This window comes from Rhinoraja longicauda, chromosome 4 (genome assembly GCF_053455715.1).
Source record: "Rhinoraja longicauda isolate Sanriku21f chromosome 4, sRhiLon1.1, whole genome shotgun sequence".
NCBI lineage: Eukaryota > Metazoa > Chordata > Chondrichthyes > Rajiformes > Arhynchobatidae > Rhinoraja > Rhinoraja longicauda.
In genome coordinates this window covers 35,479,326-35,504,190 of record NC_135956.1, presented here as the reverse complement: position 1 = coordinate 35,504,190, position 24,865 = coordinate 35,479,326, and the positions used below count along the sequence as shown (strand labels likewise).

Genomic DNA, 24,865 nt, shown 5'->3' with positions numbered 1-24,865 from the left:
AGATTTGAACCAATCAAATCTTAACATACTCACTTGCTGCAATCTAATACTTGCTAAACTCCAATTATATATCTTTATAGTCCGGAGGCTGTCTCTTTAGGATATGCAAATGCTTGTGCTGTCTCTACTGTTTGGTCAAACATACGGACGGACGGTGTTACAACTGGGAAGTACACTACCTGTGACGTTTGAAATGCTCCAGGTTATAATGATTCATGTTTTCTGGCGTATGAATAGTTTGACTGTCAGGATGTAACTGAAGAAGAATGTACCGAAGCCTATTTTCTTTTTAAAAGTGAAACTTGATTTATTTTGTAATCATTTTAAGTTTATCTATGATTGCTGCTGGGAAGGATCCTCCTTCCCCACCTTATTCCTTCTTACCATGTGTTTGCTGGGGTGCTCGAACAAGAGGTGAGATAGAAGTAAGACATCTCAAGGCAGAAGGTAGTATGAACGTCATTTTTGAAAATGTTCAAGTAATTGGGATTTGTATTATTAAACCTTGTTTGCTATTGAAAGGTTTAGTAGTTCAGCAATCTGTCCACTGAATTGAATCTGCTTGTTCAGCTTTCAACTTTGACTGGAGTAAAATTAGCATTTAGACAGTGTTTTATATCAGTTCTTTGAAGTTAGTCTTGTCTTGCAACTCAGACAGCACAGTCTTATTAATGGGGCCAATGTGCTGTGATGCTTTTTCAATTGTGACTGTTGCTAAGAGGTTTAAGGCCTTAGTTTTTTCTCCCTGTTGCAGGGGAAAAAAAGACACTTTTGAAATCTTCCACTCTGGCAGTTGGACAACCAAATTCATTCATTAATTTCTGCCCAGTGCACTTGAGGCCACTGAGGTCTTTGCTCCTGGCTGCTAGGAATATTTTCTTTGTGGAATTTGAAAAATTGCAGGTACTATTTTTACCTCTATAAATCTGTTCTTGGATTCTCAGTTGTCGTGTTAAATAAATTACACTGAGGAACACCAGACAAGTTTCATCTGCATTCAACGTTATTTTATGAGGCAAAGGAAGTGTATCTCCCTCCGTACTATCTGTCCCTTTTTTTTTTAATGCAAAGAAGAATGCACATTGATCTATTATGAACATAAAATATTTTTTCAAAGTAATTCCATTGCACGATGTTTAATAATCAGTTTTTGACATGTTTGGTTTTTATCTTAAATCACGTTGGCAATTTTTCAGGTCTTAATTTTCGGAATGGTGAAATCAAGCAATTAAAATCGGATAAAATAAACGCAGAAACGTTTCTCACTTTCTACCCCATGTCCCTCGTAACTTTGTATGCCTCAATCATAGAGTTATACAGCATGGAAACAGGCCCTTCTGACCAACTTGTCCATGTCAAACAAGTCCCATTTACCTGTGTTTGACTCGTATCACTCTAAACCTTTTTTATTTGTGTATTTGTCTAAATATCTTTTAAATGTTGTAATTGTACCGCCCTCTACCACTTCCTCTGGCAGCTCGTTCCACATACTCTCCACCCTCTCTGTGGAAAAGGTTGCTCCTCTCCTCCTCTTTCTCACTGTCGCTTTAAATCTATTCCTCTAGTTTTAGACATGTCAATCCTTGGATCAAGGTCTCCTTTCTCTTCTCAGGGAAATTATTCAGATCATCCAGTCTCTCCTCATAGTTGAAACATTCCAGCCTAGACAATATTCTTGCGAATCTCTTGTGCACCATCTCCAGTGAAAGTCTCATCCTTCCTGTAGTGTAGTGATCTGAACTAGACACTGTAGTTCAGCTGTGACCCAACCAATGTTTGAAATAGCTGTACCATAATTTCACTGCTCTAATATTCCATGGTCTCGTTAATGAAGTCAAGTTCAGGTAGTTCTTCTGTAATGTGATAGTTGTATTACTAAGAAAACTTGTGTCGTAGAAAATTGCATTATAAAGACAATTATGTCAAGAGTTTTAGTTGCGTATATATATGCTCTGACAACACAACCATGAAATTCTTACATGTGTGAAAAGGGGTTGGGGGCTTGTTTCTACATTTTAACTGCTCCACTGAGAAATCTCCACCAGAGATGCTGCCTGACCCGCTGAGTTATTCCAGCACTTTGTGTCCTTTTTGTGTAAACCAGCATCTGTAGTTCCTTGTTTCTACATAGGGGCTAGAGAATTTTTGACTCGCAAAACAAAGTTGTTACACCCACAGGATTTTGAAAAATATTCTCCTTATTTTTATAACTACAGAGTTGAAAAATACTAAAGGCTGTAGGCTGCATTATCATATCATATCATATATATACAGCCGGAAACAGGCCTTTTCGGCCCTCCAAGTCCGTGCCGCCCAGCAATCCCCGTACATTAACACTATCCTACACCCACTAGGGACAATTTTTACATTTACCCAGCCAATTAACCTACATACCAGTACGTCTTTGGAGTGTGGGAGGAAACCGAAGATCTCGGAGAAAACCCACGCAGGTCACGGGGAGAACGTACAAACTCCTTACAGTGCAGCACCCGTAGTCAGGATCGAACCTGAGTGTCCGGCGCTGCATTCGCTGTAAAGCAGCAACTCTACCGCTGCGCTTTGTTTAAGAAAGTATTGTTGCACAAGTGTCAATCGAAGCAATTGATTGTCAATTTCTATGGCCATGAATGGTGTCTGGTTACTGTAATAGTGCATGCTTTCAAGTTTCTGTGCCTGGTCCATAGGAGCAGGTAGAAGAAGAAATGACCTGGGCGTGACAAGTCTTTGATTATGTTCGCTGCTTTTTTGAGATAGCATGAAGTGTCGATGGAGTAAATGATGGGAAGTCTGGTCTGTGTGATGGACTGGGTTACAATGACAACTCTGCAATTTCTTGCTGTCTTGTGAAGAGCTATTCCCAAACTGTGATACAACCCAACAGGATGTGTTCTACGGCGCATCTATATAAGTTTGTGAGAATCATCGGAGTCAAGCTGAATTTCCTCAGCCTCCTCAGGTGTTGGTGTACTTTCTTGGCTGCCACATTAATGTGTTGATCCATGCCATGCGTGTATGTCCACTTCATGTTATGGAAGCATGATCTACCTGTATCCCATTTTGCCGTATAATCATCTTACCCACCTCAGCTGCATCTTCAGGAATTGTTGGACAAGCTCAACAAGGGTTTTCTGTTTCTTACTACTTCCTGGTGTGCTGCCAATTGTTGTGCAAATCCTAGCCTAGTTAATCCTCGCAAAAATCACATTTTACATGATTAGAATCCATCTATATATATGTTAATTGTACCAACTCATCTATATCATCCTGTAGCTAAATGTTATCCTCACTACATTCAACACCAAAATTTAGTAATCATGCCTCCCACATTCTCATCATTCACATTCTATACATGTTAATGTACATATTGAGCAGCAAAGGTCCCGGGTTCTCTGTGGTACACCCACAGGACCTTCATTTGCAAAAACAATCCTCACCATTATCCCTCCGCCCCCCCCCCCTCTCCCAACGCAATGCGAGCATTTATTTAGAGAGGTCTAGATTATAAAAACCGGGATGTAATGCTGAGGCTCCATGTGGTGCTGGTCAGGCTGCATTTGGAGTATTGTAAGCAATTTTGGGCACACTATCTGAGGAAGGATGTGCTGGCTCTGGAGAGGGTCCAGAGGAGGTTTACAACAATGATCCCAGGAATGAGTGGGTTAATATATGATGATCTTTTGACAGCGCTAGGCCTCTACTCGCTGGATTTTAGAAGAATGAGGGGGCACCTCATTGAAACTTACCGAATAGTAAAAGGCCTGGATAGAGTGGATGTGGAGAGGATGTTTTCACTAGTGGGACAGTCTTGGACCAGAGGTCAGAGCCTCAGAATTAAAAGACATTTCTTTAGGAAGGCAATGAGGAGGAATTTTGTTACAGAAAGCGGTAAATCTGTGGAATTCATTGCCATACAAGGTTGTGGAGGCCAAGTCAATGGATATTTTTAAGGCAGAGATAGGTAGATTCTTGATTAATTTGTGTGTCAAGGTTGTGGGGAGAAGGCAGGAGAATAGGGTTGAGAGTGGGAGACAGATCAGCCATGATTGAATGGCGGAGTAGACTCGATGAGCCGAATGACCTAATTCTGCTCTTATCACTTATGAACTTATCTGCACAATTCTCCGTGGTAGGGAATTCCCAATCCTCAGAAGAAAAAAATCTCCTCAATAGGGCGGCATACTGTGGCACAGCTGTAGAGCTGCTGCCTTACAGCACTGGGTTCAATTCTGACGATGGGTGCTGTCAGTACAGAATTTGTACGTTCTCCCTGTGGCTTTTCTCCAGGTGCTCCAGTTTTCTCCTGCACTCCAAAGACATGGAGGTATGTAGGTTAATTGGCTTCTGTAAATTGTCCCCAGTGTGTAGGATAGTGCTGGAGTACGGGGTGAATGCTGGTCAGCGCTGACTCGGTGGGCTGAATGGCCTTTTTCCACGCAGTGTCCCTAAAATTAAAAAAAATAGATGATCCTTTATTCGGAAACTATGACCCAGAGTTGGGAGAATAACCCCTCATCATTACATTATCAGTTCCTCTTAGAATATTATGTTTCAATAGATTTCATTCTTGTATATTCCAGTGCGCAGAGGCACAACCTGCTCAACCTTGTTCATTGGATTTGCATTCATCTAATGAATTTTCTTTGCATTTCAATCTTGTGTGGAAATGATGAAACTGAAAAACATGTAATTTATGAGAAATGAACACCATTAGTAAAGAATCCAGGTAATGTGAGTGAAATTCAGTGGAAAATGAAAAAGTGGAACAATAATCATGTTGTATTTTTGAGTATCAAGGACTTGTTCAGTATAACTGGCTGGAAGAGACCAGCTGTCCATCTTAAAATTGAAGCTGTTTTCAAAACATACTAGTTATGCTAAAATGCCACCCTTGCATTTTGGCAAATCTAAATGGCATGAGCATCATTCTTAAATTATTTGCAATCATCTGAATGCTTAGCTTTAGTTCAGGGCAATTTCATATTTTTTCAAGTAAATGTTCCAACATTTTAGGTCTGTATTTAATCATGACCTTGGTAAATAGAGGATATGCTGTTCTTGTGAAGTTTCATGCTTTGAGTATTATTGGGCTTGAAATTAGTTGGTATTAAAAAACAGATCAAAGAAACTAGTGTGAGAAGGGAGTAAAGGAAAGTGGACACTGAACTGGACAAGTAATTTGGGTGGGAGCTGGCCTGTTCGAGTATGAGTTAGTGGCACAGATCAGATGAGATGAATAGCCTGATTCTGTGCAGAGAATCCTGGGCAGTAAATAAATCTGTGCAACACTGAAACTACAAAACTACTTCATGACACCAGTTGAATGTAGAATAACTGAATGCGTCATGAAAGTTTAGGACTCAAAGCTTTACTATTCTTTACCTGTATCAACAAACTTGAAGAGACTGGTGGAAGGACAGGTAAAAGTAAGGCCATTATTAAAATGGAATATTATTATTAAAATAGAAATATTGGATGAACTAACCAGAGATGCATGTTTCAAATATTACTGGTTGAAGCTAGTTTTGTTATTTTATCTTTAAACTGTCTTTGGGAATCCATATTGATAATATCTGGTACAGATTGAACTGTACTTTAGAAAAATTGAAGATTCTGCAATGATCAGCTTAAAGCAAATACACATGACCAACTTAATTAAATTATTTGAAGTAGGGAAAATAATAAGATTAATGAACATGATGGTTAATGATATGTGTGACCTTGAGATAAAACATAATCTACAAGACATTAGTAAAACAGAAGCCAGATAGCCAGCGACAACATTGATATGTACTTGGCTTCAGAAGAGAAAGCACAATTATGATGAAGAATTGATTCTTCAGACTAAAAATTATGAAGTAGCTTTTTACACTGTTTGGCCACACCTCTTTCTGCTGTATATGTTATGCACCTGGACATATTTTGCAGGAAACTCAGCTGCATGATAAACAATAAAGAGCACCTAAGGAAGTTTGAATTGAATATACACATCAGTTACAAGTTGGTTCATTTTGGTAGGGAGAGTGAGGTGAGACATTATAAGTTGTACTATTTTGCAGTTTGTGAAAAACGAGAAAAATTTGAAATTAGAAAGTAGTATATTTTCAAAGGATTTGAAAACTAAGTTCCAAAGAGATTTACCAGAATTCCTCTATGGATAAGGCATTATGGTTATGTAAATTAACTGGATAGAGCTGGAAAATATATTCATGCATTGGAGAAAGTTGAAGGGATTTAGTGGAGGTGCTTAAAATCATGAACAGTTTGAAAAGAGCAATTATAGAGGAGCTATTTTCAATGTCTCAATGGTCAATAACCAAAAAGCACTGACCAAGTGATGGATACAGGTTCAGTTATTAGTAACAGGCAATTAGCAAATCAAAGAACAATGCAAAAGGTGTGTTGGCCCATAAATTCTTCAATGGTTCTACATTTACTCCATATTGCTGCACTTTTTACTGTATCAATGGATATATAAATGGTTTCTCACTTTCCATATCATTTGAATGGGCTTATTGAATGTAGCAGTCCTGGACTCTGCCTTTTATGCAGAGTATTGCAAATGCTTAGAGGTAGATTCCTTGTATTCTATGTTTGTAATTATAAAACAAGTTTGACTCTTGTTTTTGTCAGTATTGATGTAAAGAAGAGCTCTCTTGTAACACTGTAATCGAATATGCACCCTAGTACTACACATACTTAAAATCAGATTGTGTAGGAAGGAACTGCAGATGCTGGTTTAAACTGAAGATAGACACAAACTACTGGAGTAACTCAGCGGGACAGGCAGCATCTCTGGAGAGATGGAATGTGGACGTTCTTCAGTCTGAAGAAATCCAGCATTTTGTGCCTATCTAAAATAAGATTGTGTTGGGAGCATTATGGTTTTCGGGATCTGGGTGTTGCTGCAAGAGTAACACTAATTGTCCTTTAATTGTGTTATTTTTATGCAACAGTTAAGAATGTTACAAAATGAACCATTTTGGAAATTGGACACCCTTTTGGGTATTTACCACAATTGCGTATCTTTGTGGTCATCAGTTTCTAATTGCCGGTTAACACCACTGGCACCATGATAATGCAATCACAGAATCATTGAAACTAACATTTAGTTTATTAATCATGGAAGGAAATAGCTAGCATTGGTATTGGTGACTGTATCACCACTAAATGATTGCAGAACCTCAGGTTGTACATTGTTGTTTGGGGAAAGAAATTTGCCATTTTTAGCATGTCTGGCCTACATGTTACTCCAAATTGTCAGCAGTGTGGTTACAGTTTTAACAAGCCTCTTTGAAATGCCCTTGCTAGCAAGCCCCTCAGGTGTAGCAAACTGCTCTGAGCTCAGTAACCTACTCTTAGAGAATTTAGAATCAGCGAATGACTTTGATCATCTTAGAGGGAATAAATAATTTTTTAAGCCAGAACATCATTGGAAATCCAATATGCTGTATTCTTTAATAAGTGATTTGGTTTTGTAATGTTGCAGACGATTAACAGTATTGACAAATTAGGTATGCAATAGTTTGTAATATTATTATTTGAATCATAGAATTGTTATTGCACTGAAGGCAGCCAGCCATTCAGCTTATCAATCTGTTTCATTTCCTAATAGAACAATCCCATCATTCCTTATCCCCAGCTCTTTCCCTGTGGACCTGCAAATTATTCTCTCTCAAGTAAGTGAAAACAAAATAAAGAATGTTGGAAATCTAAATTGGAAACAGAATATGTTGGAAATATTTAGCAAGAAAGTGAGAAGAGAAATTTAATGTTTCAGGGTCCTGACAAAGAGTACTGAACCTGAAATATTTATACTTTCTCTTCTGACAAATGTGGCTTGATCAGAATATTTTGAGCATATTCACTTTTTATTCACTTTTTATTCTCTTGCATATATACCTGTCCGATTCCTTTTTGAAGGCACTGATTAATTCTGTTTCTACTGCTCCTGAAGGCAGCAAATTTTGGATGACGATTAATCCCTGAATAAAAATGTCCTTGCAGCCGTCTTGTATCTTTTGTTTGGTGTGATATCCCTGAGCTCTCAGCCCATAAACCATCTCTGCTAATTAAAACAGTTGCTCTCGATCTACATCTTCTCAACTGCTCATGATCTTGCACATCTATATATATTATTAAAACTCTCATCTTGTTTGCTCCCCACTTCCTGAATGTTTGTTCCCCTGTTTGTTTGTGCCGTATGTTTTCCTGTAGTTGTTTCTTTGTGCGGTTTTCATCCAGAAAAAAAACAGTACACGACAGCGCAACAATTTTAGGCCCACCCTACTCACCATTCCCCCGCAGTCTAAATAAATCAATTTTTAAAACAATTTACCTAATAAACTTTAATAAATGCGCTCTCCCCCTACCCCGGGAGGACCAGCGGGAGGACCGGCGCCCATCCCAGTGTGCCCCACGCCTGACCTTCCTCCCGTGGTGCAGCGCGGTGGCAGAGAGTCCAACAAGATGGCCATCGCCACCGTTCCCTGCCACTCGTCGCCGATCGCAACGCGCTGGATGCATGGGGCCGAGCTCAGTGGCTTTTCCCTGTCCCTGTCACCTGCCCATGGCCCCGGGGGACACTCCCCACCAGGCAACGGGTCCACGGGTTGCCGGGCCCGCAGAATCGTCAGTTACGGGAGATTTGCCTGGCCCGCAGGAGAGGCCCGCAGAAGAAACGGGGCCGAGGTCAGTGGCTTTTCCCTGTCCCCCCTCGCCTGCCCACGGCCCCGGGGCACACTCCCCGCCCAGCAACGGGTCCACGGATCGGTAGGGTTGTTGGGCCCGTAGGAGAGGTTTCCAACCAACGGGGGTCGCTGCGCCCGGAGGACCGCCCGCAGCAGAGATTTGCACCCAACGTGTGCACACCCGTCTAGTATCTATTAAATCTCTTCTCAATCTTCCTTTATCGAAGAAGAAAACAGCCAACTTCTCCTTGCAACTGATACTTGGAACTATGCTCTCAAATTATTTCTGAAACTTTTCTAAGATATTCCTATCCTTAGGTGACCACGACGCAATATAATATTCCAATTGTGGTCTAGATTTTATGCAGATTCAACATAACTGTTTCTGCTTTTGCATTCTATGCCTTTGGATGTAAATCCCAGGATCCCATATTAGTTACAAACCACAATTTCAACATGCTCTGCCAATTTCTGCGATTTATGCCTGTATGTATCCGTCCCTCTGTTCTTGCAGAGACTTTTGAGATGTGCTGTTTGATCCCGATTGCGATTTCTCTTTTGGCACATTGGATGACTTCATTCTTTTGTATTAAACTTCATTTGCCACTTAGGCACAAAATACTGGAGTAACTCAATGGGACAGGCAGCATCTCTGGAGAGAAGGAATGGGTGACGTTTCGGGTCGAGAACCTTCTTCAGACAGTTCATCTGCCATGTCTGCTTACTGATCCAGCCTACTATCTTCCTACAATCTGATAATTTCCACCTCATTAAAGCACACTTCGGACCATGTCATCTGAACATCCATGTGTAAATTATTGGAGCATATCTTCTTTTGCTGGGCTCCTTCTCTTGGGTCACAATGCTTGTTCCAAGTCAAGTCAAGTCTACTTTATTTGTCACATACACATACAAGATGTGCAGTGAAATGAAAGGGGCAATGCCTGTGGATTGTGCTAAAACTACAAACAGAATAGAATATATATTTTTTAATGACACAACACAAAAAATAAATTAATACAGTAAATTAGTCCCTGGTGATATAAGAGTTAACAGTCCTGATGGCCTGTGCGAAGAAACTCCGTTTCATCCTCTCTGTGCAGCGTAGGTTCACTAGGTTAATTCCCGGAATGGCGGGACTGTCGTATGTTGAAAGGCTGGAGCGATTGGGCTTGTATACACTGGAATTTAGAAGGATGAGGGGGGATCTTATTGAAACATATAAGATAATTAGGGGATTGGACACATTAGAGGCAGATAACATGTTCCCAATGTTGGGGGAGTCCAGAACAAGGGGCCACAGTTTGAGAATAAGGGGTAGGCCATTTAGAACGGAGATGAGGAAGAACTTTTTCAGTCAGAGGGTGGTGAAGGTGTGGAATTCTCTGCCTCAGAAGGCAGTGGAGGCCAGTTCGTTGGATGCTTTCAAGAGAGAGCTGGATAGAGCTCTTAAGGATAGCGGAGTGAGGGGGTATGGGGAGAAGGCAGGAACGGGGTACTGATTGAGAGTGATCAGCCATGATCGCATTGAATGGCGGTGCTGGCTCGAAGGGCTGAATGGCCTACTCCTGCACCTATTGTCTATTGTCTATTGTTTTCACAGCGTGACAGCGAAGGCGTTTGCCTGTCCTTAGCAGCTGGAACAGTCCGTTGCTGGAGTGGTAGGCTCTGGATCTGGGGTGCTGGGATGCTGGCTTTGGATCTGCACCTCCTGATGTATAGGTCCTGCAGGGGGGCGAGTGTAGTTCCCATAGTGCATTCAGCCGAATGCACTACTCTCCGCAGAGCCTTCCTGTCCTGGGCAGAGCTGTTCCAAACCAGATTGAGATGTTGCCGGACAAGATGCTTTCTACAGCCCCAGAGTAGAAGCAGTGAAGGATCCTCAGAGAAACTCTGAATTTCCTCAGCTGTCTGCGGTGGTAAAGGCGCTGCCTTGCCTTACCCACCAGTGCGGCAATGTGTGTTGTCCATGACAGATCCTCTGTGATGTGGACTCCCCGGTATTTAAAGCTGCTCACCCTATCCACAGTAATCCCATTTATCTCCAGTGGCGTGTACGTTCTCGGATGTAGAGCCCTTCTAAAGTCCACAATCAGCTCCTTAGTTTTTGTGGCATTCAAGAGGAGGCTGCTGTCCTGACACCAGAGTGCCAGATCAGCCACCTCCTCCCGGTAGGCCTTCTCATTGTTATCGGAGATTAGGCCCACCACCACAGTATCATCAGCAAACTTGATGATGGAGTTGGAGCTGAACCTGGCCACACAGTCACGTGTGTATAGGGAGTACAGTAGGGGGCTAAGGACGCAACCCTGGGGTTAGAAGTATGTCTCCCCATCTTGACCACTTGGGGCCTGGCAGTGAGAAAGTCCAGGACCCAGGCACACAGGAGAGTGTTAAGCCCCAGTTTCAGCAGCTTCTCAGCAAGTCTGGTGGGGACTATTGTATTGAAAGCTGAACTAAAATCAATGAACAGTATCCTCACATAGCCCCCCTTCTGGCTGTCAAGATGAGAGAGAGCGGTGTGCAGAACCTGGGAGACCGCATCATCCGTGGATCTGTTCGGACGGTATGCGAACTGCAGCGGGTCCATATTGCGAGGGAGGAAGGCACAGATGTGGTTCTTGATCAGCCTTTCGAAACATTTCATGACCACCGAGGTGAGGGCCATTGGTTGGTAGTCGTTCAAACAAGCTGGAGAGGCATTCTTTGGCACTGGTACGATGATGGATCTTTTGAAGCAAGCATCTTTTGAAGCCAAAGAGAGGTTGAAAATTGTGCTGAGCACTGGAGCAAGCTGAGTAGCACAAGACTTTAGTACTCGCCCAGATACACCATCTGGGCCTCCAGCTTTCCTCGTGTTCACACGCGTCAGAGCTCTCCTCACGTCATGCTCGGACACCGAGAATGTGTGCACAACCCCAGCGGTGGATCCCCATCCAGCCTCGCTAGCCAGCACGCTGGCAGTGTTGTTTTTAGACAGCGAGCTAGGGGTAATGTTGCCCGTCTCAAGTCGCGCGTGGAAGGAGTTCAAGTCATCCGGCATAGTCTTGTGATAGGAGCACAGGTTTCTCTCCTGCATCCTGAAGATGTGCGGGTTTGTGACAGTGCTAAGTGACAGCTGTAAATTAGCCGCTAATGTGAAAGGATTGGATGTGAAAATGGGCTAACATAGAACTAGTGTGAACAGGTGATAAATGATCAACATGTACTTGGTGGACTGAAGGACCTGTTTCCATGCTGTATCTTTCAATCCATGAATCAATCAAAATGGTTAAAAGCAAACATTAGTTCAAAATGAAAGATACAAAATGCTAGACTAACTCAGCCGGTCAGACAGCATCTACGGACAACAGGAATTGGTCACATTTCGGTTGGGACCCCGATTCAGACTTTCTGAAAAAGAGTCAAGTCCTGAAACATCACCTATCCATCCATGTTCTCCAGGGATGCTGCCTAACCTGCTGAGTTACTCCAGCATTTTGTGTCTTTCTTTGGTAAACCAGTATCTGCAGTTCCTTGTAATTACATTAGTTCAAAATGACTGTTGGGTGGTCTGTAGAAAATGTCTGGTAAGCCATCGTTGGATTTGATGAGGAGTCTATACAGTGGTATTGAGGCAGCTGTAACCCGTGGCAGTAGGATAAAAGATGCTGCCTGTTGAGACTGACACCCGAGGGTCTGAGCACAGGATCTGACATATTTTGGTAAAGCAGTGGTCCAGCACTGGCCTCTGGGGAGGGCAACTTTTTATCATATAGTATGAACATCAACTGGTCATCAGTATTCTTTATTCCACTTTTTTTCCCTTTATATCACTTTCCTGTTCGGGCTGCTATTTATACCTGATCTAAATTTTGCTATCCAGTCTTTTGTGAGGGACATCAAATTTGTCATGAAAATGGATGCAGGTACACAGCTAAACTGACCAGCAGTATTACTTTTTGCCATTTTCCTGTCTTCCAGCACCTCCCCATAGCCAAGAAGGTTTGGAGATTTCAGTGTGCTGTTCAGCAAAATGCATTTGCGCTTTTCTTGGCATCATCCCATCCTGACAAGACTTAGCTTTTTACTTTGAGCATAACAAACTTTTCTAGTGCCTCATTCATATCAATTTTCTCCCCATATTATCTCTACTTCCTCACTTGCACAGATTTAGGTAGCATTCTTTCCAAATAGAAAGTAATCATTTAGAACATAGAATGGTAAGCACAGGGTCTTTGGCCCACAATGCCTGTGCCAAACATGATGCTCAGATGAACTAATCTCCTCTGCCTGTATGCGATCCATAACCCTTCATTCTCTGCTCCGCTCTTGCTCCCCCTCCCCCCGTTTGTAACAAGGATAGAGTCCCCTTGTCCTCACCTTCCACCCCATCAGCCAGCGTATACAACAAATTATCCTCCAACATTTCTGTCACCTCCAACGGGATCACACTACTGGCCACATCTTCCCATCTCCTCCCCTTTCTGCTTTCCACAGAGAAGGTTCCCTCCGAAACTCCCTGGTCCATTCGTCCATTCCTACCCAACTCACTCCCTCCGCAGGCACTTTCCCCTGCAACCGCAGGAGATGCAAAACCTGTCCCATTACCTCCCCCCTCGACTCCATCCAAGGACCCAAACAGTCTTTCCAGGTGAGGCAGAGGTTCACCTGCTCCTCCTCCAACCTCATCTATTGTATCCATCCGCTCTTCCAGATGTCAACTTCTCCACATCGGCAAGACCAAACGCAGGCTCGGTGATCGTTTCGGTCAACACCTTCGCTCGGTCCGCCTTAACCAACCTGATCTCCCGGTGGCTGAGCACTTCAACTCCCCCTCCCACTCCCAGTCTGACCTTTCTGTCATAGGCCTCCTCCAGTGTCATAGTGAGGCCCACCACAAATTGGAGGAACAGCACCTCATATTTCGCTTGGGCAGCTTACAGCCCAGCAGTATGAACATTGACTTCTCTAACTTTAGATAGCTTCTCTGTCCCCCTCTTCCCCATCCCCTTCCCAGTTCTCCCACTGACTTCCTGTCTCCACGTATATCCTTTCTTTGTCCCGCCCCCCCCTGACATCAGTCTGAAGAAGGGTCTCGACCCGAAATGTCACCCATTCCTTCTCTCCAGAGATGCTGCCTGACCTGCTGTTACTTCAGCATTTTGTGATACCCTGCATATTTATATGCCTATCTAAAAAAGTTTCTTAAACACCACCATCCTATTTGCGTCCACCTCTATCCCTGGCAGTGTGTTCCAGGCACCCACCACCCTCCATGTAAAACAAAAACTTGCCCCTCACTTCTTTAAACTTTACCCCCCTCTCACCTTTAAGGTATGCCCATGTCTTTCCACCACGGGGAAAATGATTCTCACTGTCTACCCTATAATGGCCTCTCATAATTTCATCTAGTTGATTTCATCATAACAGGTGTCCCCTCAAATCGCATGTGTTCCAGAGAAAAGGATTGCATACGTGCTTGTTTTATCCTTCATTCATTGTTAACCTCGATTCTGAATTGGCCTTACTTTGGGCTTCCTGCTTTTTATTTACAAGCAGTGTTAATCTGTGTCTATATTAAAAGTCCCATGTTAAGTTGTTGTTTATGCTACTCTCACTGCAGCTTGTGTTGCTGTTGTATTACTCTGTAAGTGTTCAGTGTTGACAACAGGTTTTAATCTTGTAATTGGTTATGCTGGAATTTCAACCCACGGGCCTTATTTTTGAGTGCACAACATAAGTACTACTTCTGGAATTAAGCAATGCCGTTGGGCGAGAGTTGTAATTGGGCATGTTACCAAGAGAAACTCAGGAAAGGAGAGGGTTTCTCTGTAGAAGGTTTTTTGAAAGGTCTTTGAAATTTGGAAGGGGTGATTGGAAGAAAGAATCTAATTGTAACCTGAAGGGTTTGGAAAAAAAAACTTTGATTAGTTAGGGACTGGTGGAAGAGCTTGTTTTAAGATGGACAAAGTGTCTTCAAATAATCTGGAAGAGAAGTAATTTGATTATGAGCAAACTTCTGCTTTCTAAAAGGTTAAAAATCTAATAATTTCTAAATAAAGTGTCATAAAATTCAATGGAATTGGCGTTTTTCTGTATGAGGACTGCTCCAAATATCCCAATGGGTCCTGCTTTTGAAGCATTTAATAATAAACATGCAAGTCCTCACGCTCATGCGGAGTTTAAGTAATTTTGAATGGGACTTTTTGGAGAAAGTGCAGCCAAGGAAAAGAATAAATTTGGGGAAATATTTGGACAAAAATTATGATACTACGGAAGTTATGGAAGTTTGTGAATGAGTTACTGTTTCATTTCTTGGGAGCACCAAAATCAGAAAATGTTTACGCAGTGTCAGCAAAAAGTTTTATTGTTTGCATTGCAGGATTCTAATTGTTTTCATAAAAGTAAAAGGATTTTACTTTATTGGACCACATTTGTATTTCTTGGTATTCTGGTTAAAATTTTCATTTTGACAAGCATTTCAACAATTTGTGTTGGTTGTTGAATCCGAAATCGAGGGTTGTGGGGAGAGAGCAAGAATATACTGGTAAGCAGGCACCTGATGAAGGGTGATCACAATATCACCTATTCATGTTCTCCATTGATACTGCCTGACCCGCTGAGTTACTGCAGCACTTTGTGTCTTTTAATGTACTGGTAAGATATGGATTAACAATGATCATATCGAACCAATCTGAAGAAGGGTCTCGACCCGAAACGTCACCCATTCCTTCTCTCCCGAGATGCTGCCTGACCTGCTGAGTTACTCCAGCATTTTGTGAATAAATCGATTTGTACCAGCATCTGCAGTTATTTTCTTATATACCGAATGGTGGAGCTGGCTTGAATAATCAAATGGCTTGCTCCCATTTTTCTCTATTTCAGTTATGTACTGCATGAATGAGATTGCAATTTTAGGATCCTGATATTGTTTCTTCAGTAAACAAAAAGGTTAAAATCAGTGACCCACTTCAACAAAATTAAAAGAAAAGTGTACATGAAACATTTGGATGTTTTAATGAATGATTTGCTTGAATGAATTGTGCTACTGTCAAGAAAAAGAGGGGAAAACAAAACCTTAAGTGCTGGTAACGCAAACTGTTTTTACATATTGTTTTCATAAAACAATGATAAATTGGATATTCTAGGAAAATTAATGCTTTGTCTAAGTGTATCTGCCTTTTACGTTATTTTGTTTCCCAAAGTTCACGAAACTCACAATGGAATTTTAGAATTAAATTGAAACTCGCACAATTCTATTCCTGTGCCAGTTAGAACTCATTAAAAAAATTTAAATAGTTTATAATAACTATATTTTGTGTGTGTGTGGAACTTTTTCAGGGATCAAAACAGTTGTATGTTCTGATAAATGCAACCTATGTTTACTTTGAGGAACATTACAAATAGCCATGACTTGTACTGAAATCAAAAAAGTGGATATATGAGAAATATATAACAAATAGAAAATGCTGGAAGCATTCAAAAGGTCAAACAACATTCAGCTGGAATCTATAACTTTTAATTTGCACATCTATTTTCGTGATTGGTTGATTCTTTATTATGAGTCTCTGAACCATACCAGGTGAAATATCAACTCTGCATTTACCTTTTCAGGTCTTAAAATAATTAATATGTTTTTCCTTCTTTCAGATTGAATATGTGCCTTATTTGCTAAATATCTACACTAACAACAAACCTTTCTTTGCTGCACACTGCATACTGGTATATCCTTTCTTAGATAGGGAGATCAGACCCAAAATAGAGTTTTCCAGATTTGGTTACATCAGGTTTGGTAAGAGCAAGCTGTGACGAGTATCCAAACTATTAAGAAAGGCCAATATTAGGTTTGATTTCGTTATTACTGGCTAAACACTTAGTTTTCAATTATTCGTACTTGGACACTCTGGCCCCTCTGGATATCTGTTGTTTTTACTTACTGCACATACTAATAATTGAAAAAATGCATGCACTTCCACCAGTTTTAATTTTTGGCATAAATATCACGTTCTTCACATCAAAACTGCATTAAAATTTTGTTTTTTACCTTCAGAATATGACCGACACATAGCAACCCGCAGAGGCATGGCAGCTGCTTACCTTGACCCGAACTTGAATCACACAGCAGGTTCAGGATCCAAGTCCCGCTTGAGTATGGAACGCTCTCCTGGTGCCATGGAACGAGTACTGAAGGTCTGCCATTATTTTGAGAGTAATAATGAACCCTCAAACTGGATCATGAATATTCGTCACGGCGATGCGACAGATGTCCGGGTGAGTCAAGTAAAAATTCAGGCTTTTAAAAATTAGGTTAGAATTATTTCCTTTCCGGAGAGATGTGCTTATGTCCGAAGACTGCAAAGCAAAGGAGCCTTGTTTTATTCTTGAAAGTATTTTTAAAATCCTTTCTACATTTTACTTTGAAAGGAGTTGGAAATTCAAGTCACACTAAGCCTTCTATGCAGTTATACAGCTCGATACTAATTGACCTGGATTTAGGGTGGTAATAATGGCAAAACTGTCAACTTTTGTCACCATTAACTGACAGCGATTTAACAATTTCCTCATAACTGCTTTCAAAATGCAGAAATCTGGAAGTTGCTGTCATTAGTTATTTGTAAGCCAGCTGGACTTACCACGAATTTCAATGAGGAAGATTAATTGACAGCCCTTTCAAATGTGATCTGATGAGAAATTGCTGTGCTATATTTTAGGAGATAAAAATATTCAACATTCATTTAAATGGAAAACTCAAAAAGATTAACTGAAAAGAAACTTTTAGAAAAGTGGCCTAAAAATAATTCTGTCTTTACAAGAATTTTTCTAAATATATATATATAGCTAATAAACTTGTGAACAAGGAAGATATCCAAACTCCACAGACTACATGAGGTCACGAAATCCCCATGTTCCTGTAAGTATACTTTTGTTAATTTGATCAATTCTTTGGCAAAGCATTCAGATCTTTAGAAAAGGAATTAAGTCCTTGACAAATTCAGCTAAATCTGGAAGGACGACTTGGGCAGCTGTCAATTTTTCCTCCCATTTTTCAGACAACACTATTTTTGGCTGCCTTGGCTAATGATCCTTTTCACCCTCATGCCCTTAGGAAACATAAAGCCTTGACACAGAGAATCCGCCCAGCATTTTTTGCACGTTTCTGCTGGGGAGGATTGTTTTAAAGGTAGGGTCTTTTTTTAAGCATTGAAATCAGTGACTTGCTGCTGACAATAAAATCTGGGACATTTTGTTTCCCACAAAAAATGTAGAAACCAAATGAATTAGCCTTCTTGGCATGTAAAAGCTGAAAACTGTCTTAAAAACTCAAATGAAGGATCCCAATGAAGGATAACTCAGACACTTTGTTAGTGACCTGTTTTTCTGAACAATGAACTTGTACAATGTAATGAAGGAATTTATCCTAGATTATCTCAAAGTCTTGATTTGGGATTTGCAGCAATATTACTTGAGCTAGAGACTAGAATAATGCGAACGGATATAGTGTGACTTACTCATACAACCAGTGAAAAGGAATGGAGAGATTTGGCTTATTGCTTTACCTTTCCTTCATTTGCAATGACATAAATATTAAGAGGTGATGTCATTTTTATGATGATTTTAACTTTTGTTGGTGAACAAACTTCTGGTTGGTTCAAAATTACATTCAATGCATGTTTGATTGCCATGTAATAAATATGCAACTCAGTATGGAATCACTTCTGGTCATGAATGTATTTTCCATGAGTCGGGGAGTTACCTGTTTTCTGTTTTGGAGAAGTGGGAAGAATGTTCAGCAATTCGGAACATTTGTGAATTCACCTGCACTTTTGAAAACCTACTATTTTATTTATTGTTACTTTTTGGTGTTCTATGTAATAATTGAATAGCAAAATTTAAAAATATTTTATAGAAATGTATGTTAATTCAAAACGCACTCGTTTAATGGAATCATTGTGTTCCATGACTGCATCACCACCACAAATAAACAGGGAACATTTTGCAACCTTCCATTTGTGCGGATTAGTGAATGCATTGTATGAAAATCTAAAACTAATCAGTTGAGATTGTTCCACAGTTTTTAATCCAAATTCACAGGGCATTGGGTGCAAGTTCAGTATAACATAGCAATTTTTAGAAATGACTTCTGATTTAAACATTAAGATAAATTTGTTCTTTTTATTTTATAATACAGCATAGAATATGAAGGCTATTGAGAATTGTGGTCTGATCTACTTCACACTTGGCTGTTTGCAGTGAACTGGGTTATTGGGCCAAGCTGATTGATCATCTTTATCTAAATGAAGGAATGGGTGACGTTTCGGGTCGAGACCCTTCTTCAGAAGAAGGGTCTGAAGAAGGGTCTCGACCCGAAACATCACCCATTCCTTCTCTCCTAAGATGCTGCCTGACCTGCTGAATTACTCCAGCATTTTGTGTCCACATTTCATTATGACCCAGTGTCATTTGTCCAATTCTGTCGCACAGTTGACAGCAATATTTATAGAACATGACAATAGTTCCATTGATTTGGTACTGAGACAGAATGTTGTGGATTCAAACAATACTATCAGACTTCTGTGCATCAGATTTAACAGCAGAGCAACAAGCCATTTGCACCAATGTGTCACTGACTTTGATGCTCAACTAGATTTTCTTTTCAGCCTTCTACATCTAGACTCATCACCAGATCCTTCTATTCTTTTCATTGTATGCTTAAATAGGTTCCTTTACTTGCCATTCCACATGCTAGTGAATTTCCATTCCTTATTCATTTAGGTTTAAAAAAATTATCATAAATTCCTGATTGGATTTATTGGCGATGGCTTTATGAATGTAGTCTCAACCTTTTGTCTCCGAACAAGGGGAATTGCTCCTCTATCAAATCCATCATAACTTTAAAGCTATTTTTGGTCACCTCTCAGTTTTGTTTCATATTGACTGGTTTAGCCTTTACTCCATGTCTGTATTTTTGTCAGAAACTGAAATGAGCTGATTTGGTATTTAGAGATATTCACAGATATCTTCTGGTAGTAATCTGAATAATTGAATCTATTTGCCCATGTACATTATTTTATAGGGTATTATTCAGAAGATTGTAGACTCTCACAAAGTAAAGAATGTGGCATGCTTTGGCATTCGACTCAGCCATATGCATTCAGAGGAAGTCCATTGGCTACATCCAGATATGGGTGTTTCACATGTGCGTGAGAAGTTTGAACAGCATCACCCTTCAGATGAATGGAGGTAAGAAAGAATTTGAGATTCTGTATAAATTGCCAATTAGTAATCTCATTATCAACATAGAAAGCCAGTAACCCCATGAAGAACATGAGATTTATGACTCTGTCTCTTCCTATATTTGTGATATTATCTAACTCTACAACCCTATCCAGCATGGGGACAAAGAATCATTTGTCTTCTAAACTGCCACATATTTCTGTGAGTTTGTGATTCTAACTTTTGGCTATGTTCCCACTTTTCGATTTTTATTGCCTCCGACATGAACGCACAAGTTTCAGCAAGGGTTAAGCTATTTTCCAGATTTTCAGTTTGTTGGTCTTTTTCAGATCAATGAGAAAAAAGTCAAATTTTGAAAACAATTAATTGACTAAACATAATATCAAGTTTTACAAACTGACTTTGCAGACCACAAGTGTGGTACTATATCAATGGATGACAGCAAATTCAAGAAGTGCAAGCTGCTGTATAGGAGTTCACATCTTGAACAACGGAGACAGTAGATGAGGTTGGAGGAGGTGTAAGTGAACCTCTGCCTAACCTTAAAGTACTGTCGGAGTCCCTGGACAGAGTTGAGGGAGGAGGTATAGGGATAGGTGGTGCATCTCCTGCGCTTGCAGGGTAAGGAACCTGTGGAGGGGATGGTTAGGGCGGGAAGGGATGAGTTAACCAGGGAGTTTGGGAGGGAATGGTCTCTGCGGAAGGCAAAAAGTGGTGGAGATGGGAAAATGTGACTCATGGTGGGATCAGTTGAAGGTGGTGAAAATGTCGGACAATTATGTGTTGTATGCGAACAGCTGATGGGGTGAAAGGTAATGACTCGGACTCTGTCCCTTTTGCGACTCGGGGGAAGGGGAGCAAAGGCGTAGCTGCGCGGTGCCGAGAAGACCCATGTGAGAGCCTCATCGATGATGGAAGAGGGGAACCCCCGTTCCCTAAAGAATGAGGATATCTTGAATGTCCTGGTAAGGAACACTTCATCTTGGGCGCAGATGCGGCGTAGATGGAGGAATTGGGAGTAGGGGATAGTCTTTGCAGGAAGAGGAGGTGGGAAGAAGTATAGTCGGGATAGTTGTGGGAGTCTGTGGGTGTGTAATAGATGTCAGTCCAGGGACCCCGACAGTCCTTTCAGGTCAGGTCGAGGTTCACTTGCACCTCATCCAACCTCATCTACTGCATCTGTTGTTCAAGATGTAGACTCTTATACATTGGCGGGACCAAACGTTGACTGGGCGATCGTATCGCTGAACACCTTCGCTCATTCCACCTGGACCTACCTGACCTCCCGGTTACCAAACACTTTAATTCCCCTTCCCATTCCACACTGACCTTTCTGTCCTAAGCCTCCTCCATTGTCAGAGTGTGGCTAATCGCAAATTGGAGGAGCCGCGTCTCATATTTCGCTTGGGCAGCTGACAACCCAGTGGTATAAATATTGATTTATCTTACTTCAAGTAATCTCTGCATTCCCTCTCTCTCCTTCCTTCCCCCACCCAAGTTGCACTAGATTTTCTTTCTCACCTAGCAATCGGCTAACAATGGCCAGTTTCCTTAATCATCTTTTCATTTTTGCATATCTTTCATTCATTTCAAGGTTTCAAGGTCAGTTTATTGTCACATGTACCAGTTAAGGTACAGTGAAATTTGAGTTACCATACAGCCATACATAGTGAAAAGCAACAAGACACACAACCACATAAAAGTTAACATAAACATCCATCACAGTGGATTCCACATTCCTCACTGTGATGGAAGGCAATAAAGCTCAACCTTCTTCCTCTTGTTCTCCCGCTTGTCGGGGTGGTTAGAATTCTCTCTGCGGCATGGAGCTCCCGAGTCGGCCTCTTCTTACCAGAGACCGCAGGCTTCATGATGTTAAAGTCCACAGGCCCCGCAGTTGGAGCTTCGATCCTTGGCAAAGGGATTGCAAGCTCCACAATGTTAAAGTCCTGCAGACTTCTGCGGCTTGGAGTGCCCGTCAGTCTCTAGGAAAGGCCGCCAACTCCACGATGTTAGGCCGCAAGTGGGGACAGAGATCAGATACGGAAAAAAAAATCGCATCTCCGTCGTGGTATGAAATTGAAAAAAGTTTCCCCCACCCCCTACATAAAACAAACCAAGGAACACTAAAACATACTTTTAACACACACTAAAAATATCAAAAAAGAAAAGACAGACAGACTGTTGGCGAGGCAGCCATCGTTCTATATCTCTTTACATCACTGTATATCTCTTGTTTCCCTTTCCCCTGACTACTCTGAAGAAGGGTCACGACCCAAAAAGTCACCCATTCCTTCTCTCCAGACATGCTGCCTGACCTGCTGAGTTTCTCCAGCATTTTGTGTCGATTTTGAATTACCATTAATTCGTGTTCCTTTGGTGGACTCCATGAAAATTCCATTGTTGGGCATAGTCAGAAAAACTGCCATTAAACCAGTGACAAAAATGCTGACATTTACGAATTTTTAATTTGCATTGACATGGAGGAATGTCAGCATTATGCTTTGACTATTATTTGGGGGGAAAAATAAGGAAATCTTTTAACAGGCTTCCATTTTCCATGGAAGTCTCGGCATTTGAAAATCTAATTGCTTATTTTAATTTGAGTAAATTCATCAACTTAAATTTTTAATATCAATAAATTGGAGCAGTGCAGATAAACTCAGTTACTTGGATAGCTTCCTCTGAAGTGTAGCATATTTACATTTGGAAGGGTGGCGGAGATGAGGGGGGGGGGGAGGAGGAGAGTTGATATGGTAGGTTCCTTTAAAGGTAATGCAAATTTTAGCCAGTATGCCACAAAAATAGCTATGGATGTGGTAAAAAGTCCCATTTGGAGTAATAATTATTCAATGGTTTTAAATGTAACTACTTTTTAATGGAAACATTTCCAAGGTAGTGGGGGGGGGGGGGGGGGGGGTTGCATTTGTGAATTCTGAAGAATCATTAACTCTGATTCAACATTATTTTCCTTTGGATGCTCAATCCACCATCTTTTCCCTTTGCTCTAAATATTTAATTCAAAGCAACTGCTCATCATATTCCCTTCTCTTCATGTAGAAAATCTCCCACAACAATTTCGCAGAGGCCCACATTCATACTCAATACTATTCCTTTCTCACAATTGTAAAATAAATGTTGTTTGCTATCCAAGCAAAAATAACTATTTTCATCAGCATCCTAAAATATTGGTCTACAGTGACTTATACAGAATACTTGACATATATTTCTAACCTTTTCAATCTGCGTTGAGACTGCATAATAACATCCATATCAAATATATCAACTGACAAATGGTTTGCAGCATTTTTTACAGAAATTAAGTAATAATGTGAAAGGTGTCCCTACCATAATCTTCCAAAGTATTCCTCATTTGGGAACCATTTCAAGAATCAAGAGTGTTTTATTGTCACATGTCCCAAAGCAGAACTTCAATTCTTACTTTCAGCAGCACAACAGATATATATTTAAATATAGTACTCTGGAAATGCCACAATAAACACCAAAAAATGTTCAGTTAAATTAAAAAAACACAACCGATAATCTTGTAAAGACTAAAAACAATGGCCTGGGGTCTCTGTAGTTTGAAGCTTATTTGGGGGTTGCAGTGTTTAATAGCCTGATGGTTGCAGGGAAGAAGCTGCTCCTGAACCTGGATGCTAGTTCAGCCCCCCATACCTTCTTCCCGACGGCAGGGCAGGAGTGAAATGAGAGTGTGACCAGGGTGGTCTGGGTCTCTGATCCTGACTGCCTTTTTGCGATCCTGCAGATCCCTTTGAAGGTGGGGAGATCAGTACCCTGAAAGACTAGGCAGTGTTCTCCAATTTTTGCAATCTTCTTTATTCCTGGGCATTTAAGTTGCCAAACCAGGCCGTGATACAACCAGTCAATATACTCTCTACTGTACACCTATTGAAGTTCAAGAGAGTGTTTGTTAACATACCAAATCTCCTCAATCTTCTAAGGAAGTAGAGGTGTTGATGGACTTTCTTTATAATTGCATCACTGTGCTGGGTCCAGGTATGCACGTCGAGGAATTTGACGTTTTTGACTCTCTCCACACCATCACTTCAATGAAAACAGTCCTGTTGGCGCTGAGAGCAAGGATGTTATTCTGGCACCATTTAGTCAGTCGATCGATATCTCTCTCTCCTCTACTCTAACTCATCATCAACTGTAATTCTTTATAATGGAAAATGTATGCAATTCACTCTGTTATTTTATCACTTTGAGAGAGTAATCCATGGAATGAAAGAGCAGTTAGCCTAATGGGTTTTGTGCAAAATTGCTCCAGTCAGTGAAAAAGGATTGGATGATTGAATATCTTGAACATTTTCAGCTAATAGGATAAAGCCTGCAAGAATTTAGAAGGGATCGATTATACTGGTTAAATTAAATGAGTGACTGAATATTTTGATGAGGTAATAAATGAAGGAATAGGCTAATTCCTATGGCTATTATTTATTTGGACCCCGAAAAAACACTTGATAGGGTTCTAAAAGAGACTTTTAACAAAAGTTGAAACGCGTGGTCTTGAAGGTGGATAATCAACACCTTTAAGAAATGGAAATACCAACAGACAATGCTGGAAGTACTCAGAAGATCAGGTAGCAACTGCGGAAATAGGAGTTAATATTGTTGGTCCAAGCTACTTCAGAACTGGGGAGATTAATGAGAGAGATGAATTACTAAGAGTGGTGAGAGGAGAGAAATTAGTTCTGCCATATATATTCTGCCATGTATATAACAAACCTATATGCATCAGACTTTCAAATGTAATATTATTATGGGAATTTGTTCATATGTAGGGATTCAAATGCAGGCATTCCTAACCCAGGGACGGCCAGGTATTTATCAAAATACAATTTGCATGCAATCCATTACACTGCCTTTGACAGAAAGTCCGCATATTACGTTTGTCTGCTTGGTCTTTATTGCTATTTTCTGTATTCTATATCCAG

The 24,865-nt window shown here is 40.8% G+C and overlaps 1 protein-coding gene across 25 annotated transcripts in view; it reads left to right on the top strand.

Moving 5' to 3' along the window:
* Positions 1-24,865, top strand: part of LOC144592691 (focal adhesion kinase 1) — a 359,949-nt gene that overhangs the window by 150,441 nt on the left and 184,643 nt on the right. For 9 of the 25 annotated variants that reach the window (XM_078397536.1, XM_078397527.1, XM_078397529.1 and 6 more), the window contains exons 1-3: positions 253-414; positions 16,720-16,940; positions 19,744-19,910. In XM_078397536.1, the coding sequence (XP_078253662.1) occupies positions 336-414; positions 16,720-16,940; positions 19,744-19,910 (467 nt within the window). In that variant the 5' untranslated portion in view covers positions 253-335. Of the gene's footprint in view, positions 1-251; positions 415-16,719; positions 16,941-19,743; positions 19,911-24,865 lie in introns of those variants that run through there. The other 16 variants (XM_078397537.1, XM_078397535.1, XM_078397528.1 and 13 more) reach the window with 3 other exon arrangements.